Source organism: Hirundo rustica, chromosome 2 (assembly GCF_015227805.2).
Source record: "Hirundo rustica isolate bHirRus1 chromosome 2, bHirRus1.pri.v3, whole genome shotgun sequence".
Taxonomy (NCBI): Eukaryota; Metazoa; Chordata; class Aves; order Passeriformes; family Hirundinidae; genus Hirundo; species Hirundo rustica.
The window spans coordinates 103,474,745-103,496,297 of NC_053451.1; the positions used below are offsets into that span (position 1 = coordinate 103,474,745).

The 21,553-nt window shown below is 36.8% G+C and overlaps 1 protein-coding gene across 2 annotated transcripts in view; it reads right to left on the reverse strand.

The window, feature by feature from the left end:
* ADGRG2 (adhesion G protein-coupled receptor G2) overlaps window positions 1-21,553 on the reverse strand; it is a 56,840-nt gene that overhangs the window by 15,072 nt on the left and 20,215 nt on the right. For both annotated transcript variants that reach the window (XM_040055426.2, XM_040055427.1), the window contains exons 4-14: window positions 11,827-11,865; window positions 10,400-10,432; window positions 8,803-8,835; window positions 7,802-7,843; window positions 5,837-5,884; window positions 5,188-5,255; window positions 3,539-3,612; window positions 2,696-2,735; window positions 2,543-2,577; window positions 1,131-1,213; window positions 417-477 (exon numbers count right to left, since the gene is read on the reverse strand). In XM_040055426.2, coding sequence (XP_039911360.1) covers window positions 417-477; window positions 1,131-1,213; window positions 2,543-2,577; window positions 2,696-2,735; window positions 3,539-3,612; window positions 5,188-5,255; window positions 5,837-5,884; window positions 7,802-7,843; window positions 8,803-8,835; window positions 10,400-10,432; window positions 11,827-11,865 — 556 coding nt within the window. The remainder of the gene's footprint in view (window positions 1-416; window positions 478-1,130; window positions 1,214-2,542; window positions 2,578-2,695; window positions 2,736-3,538; window positions 3,613-5,187; window positions 5,256-5,836; window positions 5,885-7,801; window positions 7,844-8,802; window positions 8,836-10,399; window positions 10,433-11,826; window positions 11,866-21,553) is intronic.

A 21,553-nucleotide genomic window follows, 5' to 3' on the forward strand; every position in this document is an offset into this window, starting at 1 on the left:
GAAAACAAGTTATAATAGAGGAATATATATAAATTATATGGACATACTACTAATAATGTATATTTTAAAATCAATCAGATTGGATGGTTTATGCTCTAATATTTAGAGGATTCTTACATTCTATTTTGCTGTAGTTGTTAACGAGCAACTCCATAAACAAATACTACTACTGCCTTTGCTTCCTGTTCTGAAGGTGAGCTGTTGTTGAACACAAAAGCTAGATGTATCATGGAAAAAATGAACAAAAAAAAAAGGGATAAGAAGGGAGGGAAGGGAAAGAGACAGGAAAGAAGAGGGAGCTACATTGGAAAATGCCTGTCAGTTTTTTCTTGTGGAGTCCTCTAACGATTACAGTGGAAGTTAGCTCTAGCCATGCATTAGGAAATAAGCAAGTTAAATTTTGTATTTATACTTACTACATTTGTAATTCCTCAGCAGTCAAGGAACAATACTTCATTGATGAACAGCAGCACCGATCTGAGATGACAAAGAAGCATTATCCTTAGTGTAACAGCTGCTAATACCATTAATACCATTAAGTAGAATATTCGACCATGTGTATTATGTCTTTAAACAGTATATAATGCATAATTTATTTTGAAGTTTGTTCTCAAATTAATTTTGTGAAGCAAAGGAACTCTTGACCCGTCAGAATATTGCCATACCCCCAGATTTTTGTTCAGTGCCTGACAAGCTCAGATTTTTTTTCCTCTCTCTCTTTTTTTTTTTTTTTTATTTTAAACAAACCAAAATGCAACACTACAGAGACAACTGCTACGAGCCAGTACTCCACCCTGTCACAATATCACTACAAGAGTTTGGCTACTTAACAACCCTTTCAATTCAAATTGTCATTTCAGCACGACATTTATGTTCTCAGCTTATTTTACACCTAATCCTTTCAAAGTGTGCTCTATTAAAGTAGCAGGCAATTTTACACCAAAATGTTTTAAAAAGTTATTTCTATCACATACATCCCCAAAAATCAGAAGACTGAGTTTTGATGTTATTTATATTGCTCAAAATTGAAAATATTTTTATCTAAATGTAACTATCTTGTCTTTTTAGCTACTTGAAGACCACATGTAAAGACATAAAATTGTGATGAGACTGTTTAAAGTATGACTTACCAAGTTGACTTATTTTTGCTTTTTCTGTTAAACTGCTTATGTTCTCTCTCTCAGCCAGCTTCATTATGAAATTGCAGTGTGTACTATAATGAGAAGAACAAAGCTTAAGACTCAAGAAACAGCTGCTGCATCTTTTTTACACATGGAACTAACATCAAATGCTAAGTGAAAGCACATTAGCACGATTGCTGAGCGCGAAAGCGCATTTTTCCTAGGCTCTGTCAAATATGGGCATATTTTTAATGCATGTAAACCACTATGCCAGGCTGATTAGAAGCATAATACATCAGTTTGTGGCACTTAATGTCCCTTAACTCTACTATATCAGTTCTTAAATGGAGTCCTCCCTGATCAATGTTGGTCATTAAAGAGTTGGTAATTTTGTAAGGATAATAATGTAGTCTCCACTGTTAGTGTAAATATGCCAGTGTTTATGAAACCTCCATCACCTGGGGGAGCCAGCATTCTCTCTTGAAGAAGAACTTTAGTGATCCATTCAGGTGTGTAACTCCATCTTTACAACTACAGTTTAAGGACTTGAAGCCCTGTCTGAACTAGGGAACCTCCAGTAAAAATTTTTCATATTCAGCAAATGCAAACATAGAGATGAATGAAAATGTTTCTTTCCAGCTCATAAGAATGAAAAGATTACCCTAGCGACCGCCAGTATATGACATGAAGGTATGATCTGTCTATTTTCTTTGAGTGTTTTGGACTTTTCTTTCATCCTAATCCAGGAAGATAAAGTCCAAATTCAAGTATTTAGGGAAATTAAGTTTCACTTTTTGTTTTACAATACAGTGTTTCCAAGCTGACAATTTTAAAGCATAATTTAATGGTGAGTAGCAATTAAACTGAGAGACATCGTCAATGTTTCAGGGTTTCCAGGATCACCTCTCTGGAGGAGCTTTGCCATTCTGATAATCTATGGTTTCTAGGCCCTGAACTGGTTACTTCCTCAGACTCCCCCTAACCCAAGGATGGTTGGCTTCCCAAGCTGAAGAACAACAACTTGGGATGTGTCAAGCAAATCCCTCATAAAGATTCCATTGCATTCACAAATTCTGAAATTCTGGTGCTCCCAGTTACATGACTCAGGTAATACCAAGATGCAGAAGGAATATGGCAGGGAAGCCTGGGCTTCAGCAGAAGACTAATGAGAAGCAACACATCTGGGTTAAATGAAACCAATGAACTCTAGAAGGTTTTTTCAAACTCACTAATGCCAGGACAATAATGAAATCAGAATTTCTTTGTTAACCTATATATATTTCTCCAGGGTGTTTCTTGAAATTCCGAACTTCCTAGACATTTTGTCTTTTTCTCCTGTTACAGAGCCATGCATACTTCACATATCACAAGCCAGTATATAAGCTTTTAAATATTTTGTCTTTATAAATTTAAAAACGAACCTCTGATTTTCTGCACTGCATTCCATAACAGAGGACTGTAATGACAAATGAAAACAGAAAAAATTGGTTTATAAGGAGAAATCAGGAGTGATGCTTTATCAGAAGTAAGTTGGAAAAAAGTTCTCCAAACAGTAAAACAAACAGTAATCTTACCTCACTTACTGCTCGCAAGGTTTTGTTGAACTCTGAAATGCTTTAAAATACAGTATTACTGTTATGTAGGATTTTTAGTTAAGTTTCTAAAAACAATTACAACAATTTACTAAAAAATCACAGAGAAAAAATATTTTTCAGTTAATCAATGATATTTTAAAGTCAGGCCAGTTCTAATTCTGTAAATCCACTTTTCAGAGCATTAAACATTTGAAGAGCTGACTTCTATTAGTCACTACACAAACTAAATTTAAACCTCTGTCATCACATTTGAACATCAACTCATTGTAAATGCTACTTAAAAGAGCAAGAGATAAATCTTAATGTTGCCTTTTGCCAAGCATTACTTGGAATAGAATTCTAAAATTATACTTAAAGCCACAGAAATAGAATGAGTAAGAAATATGGATTTCTTCTACAAAGAAGATTTGTTGACCGACCACATCTTTTTGATTTTCAGGGCAAGTTTGGGAAATATTCACTCAGTCAAACCTCTGCTTATAAAGACTGGGAAAGAAAAAACTACACCAAAATAAAACCGTAGATATGACTTCAAGAAAATTTATTGAAGAACATGCAGCTAGGAAAGTTCTACCAGACAGGCTGAATCCTTAAATTCTAACAAATAATTGGTGTACCATTTTTTAAAAGAAACTCCAGCGGCACATAAACTAACTAAGAATATTCTAACCAGTATGAACTTTATGTTAAAGAGCAAGAACTTACAATTCGTGAATTTTTTAATGTGTAGGAATAACACAAAATCTGCTCTACACATGGAAAGTCTCACTTCATCTTTTTCAAATATAAAAAAAATTTCAAGCCTTATTCAGAATTACTTACCTAAGTTCTTGTGGGGTATGTGCTGGAATTTCAATTAATTTTTTGACTTGATTGTGGGTGGTTATGTTATTAATCTGTTAGGAAAAAAGATCGCACACCTAAGTACAACCAGTTATTTTTAGCCTTTAAAGAAAATTGTTCATTTCACACATTTTAATGGGCTGAAATTACAAAGATAAGAAGCACATTTTCTCATGAATACACTGCAACAAGTATTTACCATTACATTGTTGTCACAATTTACGGAAGGAACTGCTAATCTAGTACAGACCAAACCCCAAAATCTTTGTGGAAGATAGGGGCAAAAGGACAGTGAACTCATCATGTCTCATGCAGGAAAAAGAGGAATTTGGCTTAGTTTGCAACAAAGACAGATTAGTCCAGACACCGAATGAATCTTTTAACTCTAAATGCAACAATGGGACAAGCTCCATAGATGACATAAATAATAAATACCAGCTGTGAGAAGCCAAGAACTGTAGTGAAAGACATGACAGAACTGAGCTAAATAAGTATGATCTAGCATTAGGGTCTGGGGATACACTGAGGTTTATCTAAGAAACCTTTCTACATATGCATTCTTATGCTTTTCTGGTTACCAGCATTTCTGGTTATTTTTACATTTTGTGCAAGCAGCAAGGGCCATGAGGAAAAACATCATCTAATATATGTGGTATTGACTTCCCCTAAGAAATATTATTCTATGGAAACTCATTTTTTCCAGAAGCTGCAGGTGTAATGTTACCATGCCAGGACAGTTTCAGTAGGCATTATCACCACTAAAACACAACAGAATGTAGAGCAAGCTTTTGCCAGAGGCATATATCCCTGCCCAAACTCGATGCTCCAGGAGCAGCTGTGCAGTGGCTCTTCTCTGTGGTTACATTGCTGACTACTCTCATGCTTTCAGCGACTGTCAAGTGAAATCTCAGGCTGACTGAGAGGGATGTATAGGATAAAGACACAAGGTTCTTCTTTTTTCCTCTCCTCAGTTTCCATCTGTAACAATTAAACATTCTCATCTTCATGCTATTATCTTGATACTGGATCATCTATATGGTCCTTGCCATGTATGACACTGTCCTCCTAAGCCTCTCTTGTGTTGCTTAAATGGATATACTCATGTCACATAAACCTATTGCAAAATTAATAACTCAGTAAACACAATCAAAAAAACATAGAATGATCATGCAAAAGCATAATCGAAAAAATACACAAAAAAGCATACAACTATTTATGAGAATCTTGGATAGGGATGAGAATGAGAATTATCTCAGGATATAATCCAACTTTAATTATGCCCAAATAGCTGCCATCTAATGATGCTCATCTTCCAAAGGCAAGTGCCTAAATCAATCTCCAAAGGAAGATCCTGAATGCCTAAATGTAAATTTTTGAGATTACCCAGGGCTTCCCCCTCCTTTCAGTGGCAAGGTAGAGAATACAGGTCCTTACTGTAGGAAGTTTACTTAGCTGGAATTTTAAAATTTAGCTGCAAAGCAGCTGTTTAAAACAGAGCTGTTCCATCTACTGCAAACAGTATCTTATACTGCAAACACAGTAAGAATCATGTTACTTATTTTAAGTGTAGACAATGAAACTCACTTCAACCTTCCTTAAAATAAAGTTTTAAAAGAAAGAATACTTACTATTTCTACATTTAGTGATGTGTTACTTTCTTCACTTGCCCGAAGTTTTACCTTGCCCACATAGAACACTAAAACCAAAAGTAAAAAAAGTTAGGAAAATCAATGCTGAAACACAGAACGTAAAATTTTTTGAGAATTGAAAAATTTGCTGTCTTGTGTTTTGATACAAGGGAAATAAGAACACTTGCACTAGGCTCATCTATTTTTGCAATTGTTCTTCCATCTTTTCACCTATTTCAACAAATGAACTAGTCCAATAGCTTCATTATTTTCTATATATTGAATTTTGATGACTGTCCCTAAATTCTTCCCAGTTAATCTTTTCCTAAAACAGAAAAACTGCACTTCACATTACTATAAATAGAACTCCATAGCTTACTTTTTCCTTGGGGTTTTTTTGCAGTTCTTATCTGCAATTGATGTGTGCCTTTGATGAGCAACCAAAGATCAAAAATACAAGAGTCTAAACAGTTTTTAACCTCCCCACTTTTAATATTTTTTGAATTCATATAAAAATACCCCTAAATTTACAAGGAAATTTATTACAGACCTGGCCTTTACATGGCAACTAAATATTGCTCCATTACTTGGAGTTTAAAATACTTGGACATGATTTGTATTTAAAAAAAGGGAAAAGAAAACCACCAACCTGAATAATTACAGACACGTGTTACGTTGCATACAATGGTTTCTCCTGCTATAGATTTTTTTGGGGGGGAAAGAAACAAAACTACTGAGTAAAAAAGTTAAATCCAAGATTATCACACATATTTACAATCATTCCAGTGTTTGAAATGTAAACGTCTTTATATTCTGGAAGCATTTGACATACTATCTAGGCTTCACCTCTCTCCAGCACTTTTCATGATATTTTCCAAGTCTTAGTATTCAGAAATATGCTGCCTCTGATTAATTAATTTTGAATAAATTTCTGCAACTGTTTTGACAGAAGACTTACAATGCAAGTAGTCTCCATTTTTTTTTTTTAATTTAAATTTAAACAGAAATCAGCATATAATTGATAAGCTCTTTAATTATCACAGAATTCAAACACTTTTATCTGCCTAGGATCCTACTATGGCTCCATATGATAGCATGAAGCTAAAAGTGTTCTACCTGATGGAATTCAAGCTATGATGACAGCAACCACGTACACTCTTATCTGGTACAACATGCCTTAATTTAGTTACAGCAAGCTTTTGGCTGCTCCATATTTTCCATATTTTTAATACAACACACACTGCTGAGAAATAACACTGATCCTAAATTAGGGTACTGTAAACAGGTGGCTCTGTTGCATCATTTCAAAATAAAGCACCGGAAAGATATTTGCATGCAAGACAAAACTCCTATACTTGTTCATTAAAACAACTCTCCTTACTTAAGCAGATGGATTGGCCTCCATTAAGAGAAAAAAAAATTCTATTTTTTCTGCTGTTATCATTAGTTAGTACCAAATGAGAAGGGAAATTATTTTTTTTTCACTTTCTCTGTGGTGCAAACATTTGACTGTAAAAGTTTGCTGCTTTATTAATTTTATCACCATCAATAAATAAGCTACCAGACAATACAGAATATAAGCAATACTCAAATTACTAGAAAAAAACAATTCAGACAGCAGTTAAGAATCAAATAAATTTGATGGTTGGCCTTGATTATCTCAGAGCTCTTTTCCAACCTTAACAATTCTATGACCCTACATTTGCCTTCCCTTTCGTCGGCAGTGAAATAGTTACAAACCTTGTATATACTGCTTTTTTAAAACAATCCTTAAAAAAATAAAATGCTCATAAGTAACTGATAAACAATAATCAAATGTCAGTATAACAATAAATTGTCAAAATTGTTTACAACATAGAGAGCAACTTTTAAAAACCTAACATGAAATCCGAAATTGTCACAGAAGATTAACATCAGCTCCTTTTTCCTTACAGAGCACCCATTTGTGTACCCCCTAGTCTTAAGGTCTCTGCATGCCACCAAAATGCACAAAATAGATTGGCAGTGTGGAGGATATAATACTGATCAAAAATCACTAGTGCTTACAGTCCCCCAAGGGCATCAGATAACACAGCTGCAATGCTTCTGCAGGTCATGTTCACACAGTCAAATTATCCCTGTCATTCAGGCTCCAAGCCAGTTCTTCTTCCACTTGCACTAACTCAGGGCGAATCCATTGTAATGGCACTACTGAGCTTCTATGTGGATAATTAAAAAATCAAATTCAGTCTATTCCTGCTCCTACTGGCCTGCCCTGAGGTCAAGTACAATGACTGTATTCAGTTTGCTTCAATCTACTAAAAGGCATGAAGACCTCTTTTTAAGCAAACATGGTCCCCGAGACTGTGTTTCTTACAGTTTTGTGATAACCTACTGTTCTGACTTACAAAATAACCAAACTCTTCTATATGCAGCCATCTGGAAAAGCACTGAAGAATTAGTCCTTCTACCAAACTGGACATTAATGTGAGGTAAGGCAGACTGTCAATATGACACACAACAATACCATTTAAAAAGCGTATTAAAAAACATTTGGGAGCAGACTTCCTGAACTCACACACATTTAAAATTTGAGATGCACAAAAATGTATCAGTGGTTATAGATGAACCCTACCTGGTGTCGTGGTGGAGTAATAATCAGTTGTTGTAAAGGCTTCTGTTAAAAAAAAAAAAAAAAAAAAAAAAAAAAAGTCAAAAGTTTTCACATTTTAACTTAAAAAACCCCATGAAATATCTGTCACAAAAGTAAATTCTTATTTCTACTTCAGACTCTGTCTTTCCAGAGAAAAGTGTAAACATCTGACAAGTTATAAGAAAACGAAGTTATACTTGCAGTCTGGGAGATGCAAAAGCAGCAAGTGGAGTAAGATCTATCCAATTATGTTTGTATCCCCACCCAAGCCAGAGACACCTGGCTCCCTATCGTTCAGAGGAGGAAGTGGTGCTTTTAAGGCGATTCCTATTTATCCTATTCTACATAGGCACTTCAGCATAGGAGGAATCCTGTTCTAAAAATGTGGCTTTCAATCAACAGTGAAGAGCAGCAGGATGTCCAGCTCCTTTACAGGCACAGAGAAATCCATACTGATAAGGAATTAACCGACTCCTTGTCTCAAACAGGAAAATGAGGAAAGGAAGGGGTAACAAGTTCTTCTGATTGAGTCTTTTCTGATCCTATTTGACAACTCCTTGCAAGAACATATGTAAGTGTCTTCAAGAAATAGGGTGTACATTTTAGTTCTGTAGAATAGCTTAAATAGTATCAGAAAGCATAGAAAGCATCCTATATACAAAACTCCCTACATACTTGCTAAAATATACATCTGCCCTGTTTGTGTTTTGGTAAGCAATGCAATATTTTGCATGGAAAAGAGGTTTACAGCTCAGTTAAGTGCACCTCAGAGCCCTAAACATGCTGACTTAAAATACAGATTGCAGATAAATACAAATTTTAAAATCATGTAAGAAAATAATTTGGAGTAAACATATCCCAGTCACCAAAAAAAAAAAAAAAAAAAAAAAAAAAAAAAAAAAAAAAAAAAAAAAAAAAAGCAACAAACATGAATGCAACAAACGTCTCCCTTAAAACCGCACTCTCTTCATGCAAATTCTTACCTGCACTTTGTGTAGACTCCTCTGATGACAGATCTGAAATAGAAAAATTCGTAACAGTAAAATCTATAAAAATAAAATAAAACAAAAAAAGCCCAGAAGTCTAAATCCAGCAAAATCTAAATAAGAGAATCATTAATAACATCTTGCCTGAAGAATTAATAGGATAGGTGACAAAAGTAACAATACAGAATTTTAGGGAAAAAAATAAAAGAAGTAAAAAATTATATTAATAAAGTATTTTACTTCTATGAATTTTTGAGAAAAAAATATCAAGCCTGCAAGATTTTACACAGAAACAGAATATTATTTATCTAAATTTCATTTTAAGAACAACTGCAAACCTTGTTAGGAGTGTTCACGTTATTTCAATACTAATAATTGAAATAATGTTCACATTATTTCAAAAATCCTAGCATCTGAATACAACAAGTTGGGAATCAAATTTTCCTCAGATAATTTCATTTTGCTTCATTCTTTCAGAAGATGCAGATTAATTTTTGCATATCCAACTGCAATAACTGCTTAACCCCAAGGACCTCTTCCTGCATGAACTCACGACAGTCATAATCAGATGACACACTGGGCTTGGCAAATTGTCTCTCCAAAAAAGCTGTTTTTGTCAATAACCATATATAAATAAAATAATGATGCCAAGTTTTTTTCAGCTACACCAAAAGGAAAAAGAAATTAAAATTAAATTAAGACAATAGATGAAAATGTAAAGGGCTCTGCTTACTAAGAATATTTTAGGTGTCAGCACAGGAAAACAAAGTGGTTAGACGACCACTTTGTAACACTTCAATATGACAACTTAGTGACTTTTTATCAAGGGACCAGAGCAGATTCGCAACAGAAGAACAAGTTTTCTGATGCAACTAACAAGTAGTCAAAATATGAGCAGAGCGAAAACGAAGTGCTGGTTTCATCTGTATTACTTGGCCTAGTATATCCTACACAAATATTGAATGTGATGCAGTTGTTAAAGAGGAACCATTCCCAAAGAGAGACTGTATCTGTAAAATAACAAGATCATGTGTGTTTACATCTGCATCATTTCTTTTATGCAGAGCACTCACTCTATGTTAGCATATATTAAGCAAAAAAGCGATTGGCTTTCCCACAGGTTATTTGTGTGTGTGTGTGTGTGTCATTATTTTTTCTTTTTTTTTTAATGCTTTCATAGATGATGCTTATCACCTCTGGTTCCAGAAGTTGTTAGAGCCTCGTGTGTGTGTGTGCAGTGCAGTACACTGTATGAAATCTGCTGGAGTGGGAGGAGAGGTAAAGGAGCTCTCACTACAGTTTCCCTCCTCTGCCATCTCTGAAAACTTTTCACTGTTCAGATAACTGAACAAAAGGCTCCTGATCAAGCAACTTGCACCTATTTCACCCTAAGGACCACTGCCACAAGCCATGAGTGATCCAATAAGGTAACCTCTTTTATTACAGTGTAGAATGAAACAAGTAATTTGAAAATATTTTCATTTTGGAACTCTCTTACATTACAACCTTTCTGCACTACCTCAGACAAAAGCAGATTTACCTAAGAGGAAATAACAAAAATTGGAAAAAATCAGTAAAGTCTTGATTTTCTTACCAAAAATTGTTGTTGCAGCTGATTCTTCTGAATCTGTGAATTTTATTTCAGAGAAGAAAAAAAAAAAAAAAAAAAAAAAAAAAAAAAAAAAAAAAAAAAAAAAGAGAGAGACCATTATGAAGTTTCAGACACATACATTATCATCATCTGCAGGCTTTTCTTATATTATCAACAGTTTACTGCATTCACCAGAAGAGGGCAACACCTGCTCTTTCAGAATAACGCTTCCAGGTTGTCATAAAAGGCAGATATAACAACCTCTGGTTTAAAAAAAGTCACTATTTTTATACACTGGAATAGAATTCGATGCAAGACAATTTTTTTTTTTTTTCCCCCCCCCCAGAAATACTGGACAGTTTGAATTGTATAATGTCACAAAACCACAACTGTATAATGTTAAAGATCCAAGATACGTGCCACACTGGCCTGAAAGCTACATGCTTATCCTGAGTGTTTTGCTAATTCTGAGAATGGGAATCAAGCATACACAGGCAAGATGGCTCTAGCTGGGTATGAAGAACTCTTCTCAGACTTTTTATAATAACAGTGACACTTGGCACTTAAAATTTATCCCATTGATAAGTATTCTCTTTTCTATCCTGTAAAAAGCAGCGATTAAAAAAAACTAATTCATTTCAAGTTTGAACTCCTGATCTTAATAGGAACCAGCCAACTACTTATATAGAAAACACTAGCTATTATACTTTTATATTGTTACAGTCAGTATTTTGATCAAAAAGAAATTAGGAAATTTGATATCTTGTTCACATAGCAACTTTAAAGTTGGCCCTTTCAGTCACTGGGCGGGTTTTGATACTGTCAGAGACAAGTCAAATTACAGGTCACAGTTATCACAGAAATACAATCTAAAGAACAGCTGGATGCAAACATAACGCACTATTTTAAAAATATACTTAAGGTATTTCAACATCTCTCAAAGGTCAAAAGTCATCCTATAATGTAACTTACAATACACTAATCTTACTGTAAAGCCTTTCCTCTTGCTGCAGAGATACCAAAAGACCCTGAAGAAAACTAGATTTTTTAAATTAAAAATAGTGAACAAGGATTTTCTGAAATGCTAAACTCATTAATTCCTTGCTCCAGAAAGAGTATTTTGCTTGCCTTACTGGAAACTAGCAATAGCGCCTTTCCAAAGGATAAATGTGAATACTATTTCTGTAATGAAGCAAGAATCAGAATCATCTCAGTGACTTTATTTTCATTTTCTCTGGAAACTTACTGATGTTATTTGTATCACAAAATTAGCTAATAAGCCACAAGGGTGATATGGAAAATTAATTTGCAAATGTTTGCATATGTTTAACTATCTCCAAGAATTAAAAAGTCACAGAAGCAGCAATCTTACTACATACTTTCTAAAACAGAAGAACAATGGGGCACAATCCCACAGAACCCAAACATACCTGTTATTTTTCTGCTAGGCAGCGTAGCAGTAGTTTCAACTGCAAAATAAGAAGATTTTTTTAGGAGCAGATTTTATACGTATTTGTACACACACGTATACATACACAACACTTCTTTAAACACAACCATTTTAGATGTGGTACTTCAAAATGGTTTGCAAACCTACTTTGCATCCATTGAGAAATGTGTCGAGACTTTTTGAAAGCTGGAAGTTGAACTCTTTTGAGTTCAGTTTTTTCCTCAGTTTATCTTTTTATACTTATGGAAGCTACAGATTAGGCCATGAGTTTTGCCACTTCTCTTCCATTGCCAGTGTCTTCAGAAACCTATTCAGCACATTTGCTTGAGTAAAGATGAAGAGTACTAAAATAGCACGTATATGAACATCATAATGTGGATGCACATCATATACTCACACGTCCAAGAGCTGCACCACCAAAGAACATCTAAACAATGAAAGATCAGACTGCCAGAAATTAAGCAGCTCAGGTGGACGAGGGCTGGGATGAAAAGCTGAGCTATTTCCACCTCAATAGGCCCATGAAACATGCCCTCAGGGACACCCAGGGAGAGATGAAACACACAGATGGGCTCTTGATCAAGGGGTGGATCTGACAATTTGAAGCCATCACACTTAGGCAAGTGAAATGTGACATCATCAAGTGAGCCAAGTGACTAAAGCCTCCCTGGAATAGAGATGGTGGCTGGGCTACCAACAAGGAGGCCCAGCAGATCAATTAAATCACACCACTGCAGCAAACCTGCCATCAAGACAAGTGCTATGTGCTTCCTGTGGTGAAGGAAAAAGTAGCAGACAGCTCCAAATGTTCCCTGCAGCCTGTCACCACTCAAAACACCATCCTGGGCCTTGAAAAACAAGTAGCAATCACCTATACTTAAAGCGCTGTTACCTATTTCAGCACCTTTAATAGATGAGACCCTGTCTGGGCAAGGAGGAGGAAAAACTGCTCTCAAGACAGTGAACCTGGTGGGACAGTAAGCATAGCCATGATTTAAGCCCAAGGGTAGCAGAAGGAGAAGGAGATTCTCTCCAAATGGCTGGAGTAGGTGGGACAGTTTCTACACTGGTAATGCCTCGGTATCTGGCCAGTCCATCACTGCCATATCACACTGGTGGGTACTAAACTGTGCCAGACAGCCCACGTGCAATGCACACCACCCAGATCCTTGGAGACCTCGTTGTTATTCAGGTTGCTGTAGATTACCTCCACCACTGCTAATGCCCTCAGATACTGACACCTTCCTTCTTCCATCACTGGGGGTTCACTTGCAACTGTAGTCTACACAATCATCCCCAGACTCTGAATCCAGTCATGCACGCTCATATCTCTGTGGGACCTCCAGTAACCAAGCACTTGGAGACAACACACAAGAAGATGCTCTGAGGGAACAAATTCCTAGGTAGCAAGGTATGCAGGAGAATTTGGGCAGGTGCCTAGAGCAATATCCACCTCTGATGGTATGGGAGTTTACACCCGAATGGCCAAGGAATCCCGGTGAGAAGGCAGACCTTGCAGGAAGGATGTCTTGCTTACACCAAAGACAGAGAATTTTGGTACTGTGTTGGGTCCTGGCATATGCCTACCAGGCCTCTGTCCCATACCATGGAAGGGGGAATAGGATCTCTGGATCTAAGGAAAAACAAATGTATGCTGCAGCTCAATCAGAGACTCAAGGGGGAGCTATGGAAGTGGAGCTTGACCCAGTTAGAGAAGGAGGAAGATCCTCTGGAGATGATGTAGGAAGACAACTCAGAAGAGGCAGCCTGTTCTGCAGCAGGACAGCCACAAGAACAGGAAATGGAAAGGTCAGAAATCATAAACGAGACGGAAATTAACCAGTCCCTATTTCTGAGCAAGGTATGGGATGCACAAAGATGAGAGCTGCCAGCCAGTTACGTAAGCAGATTGCTGCCTGGCTACCCCAATGCTGGGATACTGGGACCAGTGATCTGAAGCCAGAGACAACACGCGAGCTTGACAAGATGAAAAATGTCAGTTCACTGTTGTTGAGTGGCATACACAGCATAAAGCTAAAAGCAGCAACTCTGAAACATGGCAGGATGAATACATGGAAATTGGATTAATTGCACTACAATTTTTTAGGAGATTTCCATGAAACTGTTTGTTTTAGGTTATTTACATCCTGGGTAGAAATTTTCTTATGTAGAAGAAAGAGAGAGAACCAACAGTCTAATAAAATAATACATATCCATTAAGTTAAAGCATAAGTAAAAATCCACACCTTTATATGTATCAGCCTACTGAATTTAAACTCCCCCAGACAACTCGGATTCTGCCTACAGAGAAGTAAAATTGCTCTTTTTGACAATCAGAACATATGAACTTGACAGATCATGAAAATCTGGATATAACCCTAATTTTTATAGTAATTTTTCAGGAATATTAGGACTTCTCATTATATGTCAAGTCCAGATAAAATACATATTTACATAATCCAGTAAGGTATATGTTCTAGAGCTCTTATGTGCAAGTGCTGTTACTTTAAAATTGTAAAGTGATTAAGAATTACAGGTGCTATAAAATTATTTTCTTACCACCTAGTGTCGGCTTGGGGAAAACCCTTAATACAATACCAAGACAATACTAACTTTAATATGCAGAACTGAAGCAGTAGTCAGATAAAATTATTCTGTATTGTTTAAACAGTACATAATTTTTAAGGTAGAATGGGGAGAATAAAGATAATGGACTAAACTTCAGGTTAGAGAACAAAGTACCTTCCACAGGTAGGCAATCTGACTTTCCTACCACAGAAAGTGAATTCTATCTCCAAAAGTTTACCTCTTACTAATCCTGTCTTAACCAGTGCAAAAGCCCCTATCTCCAAAAAAACCTCTGGAGGAAATTAAATTCTCAAAAGGAACCCACCTGAATATGTAGCATCTCAGAGCAAACACCACCACACTGCTTCTTCTGTCCATTTAAAAAATAAAATCTGCACAGGGAATCTACAAGATCTTTCTCACAAACTCTTGTGGAATCAGTGGAGACAGTCTTGCTGTATACAAGCTGCCTTTTGCATCCTCCATATCCCTTCAACCACATAGTGAATTTTTGAGAATACAAGGAGTACCCTGAGGTAGGTACAAAAATTGTTCATTAACATATTTAGTTTTGTAGGTTAGTAAAAAGACAATGAACTGTAAAAATGCCAACAGCTTTTAATAGCACATCTAGCACTATAAGGAGTAAACCAAGCTAAACACAAGCCATGATTACGGAGCTGGCAAATGCAGCAACTGATGATGGCATGCATAATCTGAGATGCATTTTTTTATGGAGACCAGTCTAACCATGGCTTCTCTTACAGCACAATAGTCATATACCTACAGTTGCTAGAAATTATCCATGAGTAAGAGACATCATTTATCAAGATCCAGCTTTAAGTTCATTAACCACGTCTTTAATCAGAATCGCCTTTGCATACAGAAAGGAGGAAGGAGGAGATATATATAATTTATTTGCTGACCCTCCTCCTTTGTTGTGTTTAAGAACAAGAAAAAAAAAGTGAATAGATTTATTTGGAGAAGGATTAGAGTTCAATCCAAAATATCCCTAAAGTTGGTGTAGAAAGTAAAGTAACTCAAGATGTGTTAGTTAACAGGCTAGTAGAAAATTTATTGCCTTAGGTTGTTTATTATTGATAAGAGCATGAAAATCCTTACATTTTTGAAACTTCAATTTATTTGCTCTATGGATTTTCATTTGCAACACCGTTAGTTTAGGATCACCAAATCAATACACCTAATCTAACATAATACATATCCTACTCCAAAACAAAGGATTACACATTGTAGCAATATTTTGCTACATTTTCTCTAATAGAAAACACTCTTGGAGATTCAAACAGTAATTAAATAGGCAGATTCATTCTTTGCTCTTGTTGCAAGGGAGACAGAATAGGCTCTCACATGATTTCTTTTCTGAGGGAAAAGGTAACTTGATTAAGTAAGATAAGCACCAGTTTCTGTCACTAACATGCATCATTGAAACAAAAGCAGCAAGTCCTTTACTGCCTTCATATAATTTTTTACTGTTCTGATACAAATAGCTAGCTAAGCCACAACCTGGGTGTAGGAAAACAGGTAAGAGATGAAGCGGGGGGCACGGTGGAGCTTGTGAATCGAGATATCTTAGTTGGGTACAGGTCATGGTGCAGAGAGAAGACAGATATGAAGAAGAACTAGGAAGAGAGTTGTATAAGTAACTATCAAGGTTTTTAAAACTATGTAATTTTGTAAAAGCTGACAAAATAATGCTAACAATAGGCTAGCTGTAGTTCATGGGGAAAATCTTGTGATTGTTTAGGGCTGGGGCCTAATTTGAGCTGTAGCAAGTATGTAACACTGTACTGTGAGAATAATACCTGACTTAAATTCCTTCTACCTTGACTTCAATAGCTTCAACTTAGACTTAGACTTCAATAAACTTTAACTTCAACTCAAACTCTGAGCTATTTTTACTTAAGCTTTGACTTAAGGCTCTCTGCTTGGGCTACTTTTGCACCCCCTCTTTGAAGTCCCGTCTCTCAGTCGCACGGCGCCTCAGAATCTCATCTGTGCTTCACAGGTATGAAACCTGTTTAGCAGCTCTCACCACAGCTCCATACCACAGCTGCAAAAATTGTGACAACCTTCATTCCCCAATGACTTTGTCAGACAATGGGAACCAGTGTAACTGCAGCAGCTCCAGACTGGCAGGAGATTAAACCTACTAATACTACTTAATGTTAGCTGCACGGGCTGATGTAGCTCTGAGAGAGATCAATACCTGGCCCTGTCTAAAGAAAATAGCCTTGTGCTTACAGCATTCCTTAGCATAACAGCTTTTAAATCTCAGGCTACAGGATCTTTTAGAATAGGATGGTCTCCAGAAAATCTGCTGAAGCTGTTGCACCAAGCAAAGCAGAATTGAAAATGAATTCAGTGAAAGGGAAAGAAAGGCAGAAGGGGGCTTTGTAACACAGCGGTCAAGATGGGACAGATGGTTCTGGTGCCTGCAGCAAAAGCACTGTCACTCAGAGTATACCATTTGCTCAGTAGCTCAGGCACAGGACAGAGAAAAAGCCCTTAAAGCATGAAAGGTGCATGGTGTTCTATCTCCAAGTGTGATAATGATAAAAGATTCTTTTCTTCTCCCTACCTTCAATCTAACTTATGAGCTTCTTTCTTAAATTTTTTGGAAAGGCAACACCCTTTCTGATCCACCTGTCTTCAGGAAACCTGATCTGTGAGCACTTCAGTTTTTCCAGGGTGGAGAAGTGAGAAGCAGCTGCAATCGGGCTGCCCATAACAATCTGGTGCAAGAACGACATTACTGGCAGCAGTTTCTTGTCCCCCTGTCTCAGGGGAACAGTGCTGCTGCTGACTGCTGTTTTACCCTAACGCTTCGTGATCTCCTTTAAACCTCTGCAGAAAGCATCCTCTGAGCAAGCCTGAGACTGGGCAAGCAACTATTGGGCTTTCTTCAGAGAAGGAGTCTGAAATTTAGTGAACTCGAGTCTCCCAATGGACACTCCCCCTGCCCAGGCTGTGCGATTGGTGAGGAGGGGCAGGGGACAGCACAGACAGAAGACCTGTGCCAGCCGGCCTCAAGAAACACGTGAGAGAATGCAAGGGCAGCTGCTCTCTAGCCAGCTCCAGACACCAAAAGGCACTGAATGCTAAGGAGCAGAAACTGCCCTGCCAATCCGTAGAAGCACAACAGCATTCCTGGCAGAGAAACATACATTTATGGCCTCACCTGTGCAGGGCCTAGAGGAGAGATTTATGGAATGAAGTGACTAAAATTTTACTTATATTAATTGAGAAACATGCCAAAAATGGAAACAGTCTTATTAGCGCCCAGAACTCTTCTTTCACAGTACAGGTAGTCTTGACTATGTTCAGCTCTCACAAACAGATCAACAGAAAATGGAAGAATCCCAAGGGACACCTTGGTGGCTATGTAATTTGGTCTCCTGAAGCCACAGTACTTGGCTGTCACCACTGAATGACAGGAGACAATCACAACTGTATATTGCTGCTAATATCAATTTTGACTTACACATAAAAATAAAAATACAAGGAAATTTATAAAAAATAGATTTTCTAATTAAGAAATTGCAGCACACTTACAGTGCTGGAAGTTTTTTCACCAAAAATTCAACTGATTCAGTCAATGGAATTGATTTGCACTAAGAATTCCCACCAGAAAGGCCAAAGACAATATTTAATTCTGAACAGATATCTAGTATCATAAACTTTCTGGTTTGTGCAATTACAAGCATTTATGACTTAAAAAGTCAATTCCACATTGCAATTTTTAAGTCTATGCAGATCCTCTTCTAAACATTTTTACAGGCAACAGTTACTTGTTTGTTACAGCAGTCACCAGAACTGTGCAGCAACCACTGCACTCCATTTGCATTCAGTGAAATGAAGATGCCCAGCACTGATGCATTTTACAAGACTTGCTCACAAACAAAACTGAGGAGCTGAAACACCAAAATTTCAAAACAGTGCTGTTCTACAACCAAATTATTTGCAGAAACAGGGAGTGAAAATATGACATTCAATTCTCCTATTCAAATTAAATCCATATTTTCCAGGAAGAGATTGGGTCCCTTTAACATTTGACAAACCTTTCAGCTGAATAAATGTTTTGCCAAAATGAACCACTCTGTCACACAAGGCATTAATAACAACACATAAAAATCCTTCACAAGTTAACAGTTGTTAGTTAGTTGCACACTGGAAATACTAGCCTATCTTGACATTCTACCTAAGGTAGATTTTTGAGGCACTTTGTATATAAGTTTATAGGATAAAACTCAAATGCAATCTTAATTTTATGTTTTGGAGTCCCTCATGACAGCTTGTATCTGCTCTGACTCCCTGGCACCATGGAAGAGAAGATGAATTATCACTGGCCACTAGACAGAAACAAACATCAGAACTTGTTCACGTCAGGCTCGGTCACTTGGGCCAGTTCATTTCAGTACCCTTAACAGAAAATTTAGTCTCAGTATTTTTTAACTCAGCTTTGATGTTTCACTGCTTGTGAGAAATTAGGTTATAAATACAGTTTTTATCTGTTTGTGGAAAGCTGTACATTAGATACTGAGATGAATCAACGTAACACTTCTCTGGAAGGCTGATTTCCAAAAAGCCACTTTGTTTGGTATCACAGGAGAGGGAGGGAACAAGAGGAAAGAAAGGGAAGGTCAAACATGTATTCTGCTAATAGGTACAAAGTAAAGTGGCATATGACTCATCAAGAAGGCACCCCAGAGTTAGGTATTTTTTCCCATCACATTTCCTTCAAGAGCTTCTAGAGGTTTCTTAAGTATTCTGTCCTTAGAGTTTTAGGGAAAAAAAAAAAAAAAAAAGGCATTGGGACAAATAATTTACTTTTTCATCTTCTGCTTTCATGATCTATTCAGTAAACGTAGTAATACAGCTCAAGGTTTCATACCAACAGACTGGGATGCAGATTGGATGAGTGGATGAGTGACAGCTGCATTTCCACCTCCTCCCTGAGGATGTAAAGCCTTGAGACTCCACCCTCCCTCCCAGTAAAGGTGATCCTGCCATCAGAGGGGCACACAGTTGGGAAATCTTTAAATGGGATTACATGAGCCTAATACCTACCTTCTACTGTCCATATCTGCAGACTAGAACAAAACCCCAAAATGAAGTTTTCCTCTTCCTTGAGAATGCAGAGGCAACATAGTCACACTGAGCAGGACACTGGTCACTTCCCATTTCTCCTATCAGCATTAAATTGCTCTGTACCCAGAAGTGTGGAAACCCTCTTCAGCAACACCAGTAGCAGGCTCAGCAATATTGAAAGTCAAAAGAGTATGTGAAAAAGGGAAGGCAACACCTTAATCTTGAAGGTTGGATGGGACAGTTTTAGAGAAATCAAAAATGCCATAACATACTTACTGAATTTTAATTAGGATAAAAAGCAACCAAAAGAAACAGGCTAGAAGTTACAGCACCACTATCACAAATGAGACAGCAGTGCTTTATCGTCAGTGATACTATTTACAGTTATGCCCCAAATAATCTATTTATTCATTCAAATTTGCTGAAGATATCCCATCATATCTGTGCTCCTTGCATAAATGCACAGCGTAACAGTTTGGATATTTGTTTAATGTATAACTGAAATGATTAATGTTTAAACAGTGCATTTCACTGTGAAGTTATTATTAAAGGCAACTTTAAAAAATCACATGTAAAAATGACAACTGAAGAGCTGGTACTTTAAGGAGAATAAAGTTTCTTTTCAAGGATTTAACACTTTATACACAAGAAAATAAATGAGTTTTTGTTCTCTTAAATCACCCCAAACTTTAGATTACTTAGTAGACTTTTTTCTTGGATTATACAGAGACAAGATTATCATTCATACTGTCCAGATTAAAGTATGTAGCTACAGAGGAATCATTCATCAAGGAGCAAGATAAAGAAATTTTCCAAGGTTAGCATAAGGAATAGTAAGCACATCTTTCTTCACTTGCGTATTTTTAAATACCAGGGGGTGATCTGTAAAGTGAGAAGCATTCAACCTGCACTCTTCTCTGTATCACAGCTGTTATACTACTTCTCACTCTTAGCAAGAGGGGAATTTTCAAAGAAATATGAAGAATGTATGTAGACGGCCAGTGATACACCAAGGATGAGGCCTCCTTCCCTCTCTGGTCCTGCCTGCAGTATTTACACCTGCTCAGCATGCAGTGGCCACACCAAGCAGGAAGACCAGAAGACTGTCACTGGAAGGAGCAAGAGTTTCATCTTCAACTCAGATCTAAAAGTTCACAACTGAGAACTATTAGTCCAAGAAATGTGACCAGCCTCATCACAAAGTAGGAAGCAGTCAGATATGTCCTTTCTTGCAAATCTTCAGATGCATAAAATATGTAGCTACTGCAAAGGTAATCCCAGCCACTTCTGGGGAGTGAGCTACTCGGTTAAAGCTAAGCATACCTTTAAATGTTATGCATGTGTGTGAATCTTACCACAATCAGGATTTTAAACCTTAATACACCTCAAGTGGTTAAGGAAAAAAAAAATCTGGTAATTTGAAAATATTTTCTCAGAAATAAATTATAAAACCCAAAGTAAAACAATCAGAAGAGTCAACAAAAACCAAGGTAGGAAAAGAGATGCTAAGTAAATCTAGACTTATTCATACAATGGATCACTGCCCATGAGACACCAATTTGACAACTGTGCACAAAGACTTTGAATAATTAAGCAAAGAAGAAATCACAGAAACTACTGTAGCCTTTGACAAAACATTTTACAAATAATTGTTTTATGTAGGCACAAAATGCCAATCGGGTCACAAAAAAAATTCTGAAACTTGTCCTCTGGCATAATTATGATTGCAATGAACCACTTCCTTTTCACCTTTTGTGCCTGCAGAGAACTTTCCTAAACTTTAGCCCTTTGCCAGTGACGTTCATTGCAGATGTAAAATTAGATCCTTCTGCAGACTTACTACTGAAAGTCCTTCTGTTTTAACAAAATACAGAGAAGCTTCCCAAATCAGGTAATTTTTACACAGGCATTTGGAGGAACTTACTGAAAGAAATCAGATTGTAAGAGTAGTAACAACATCAATTAAAATCACCTGATACAGACTACTAGATATTTCTACAGTAAAAGCTTTGTTATATATTGGACTGGTA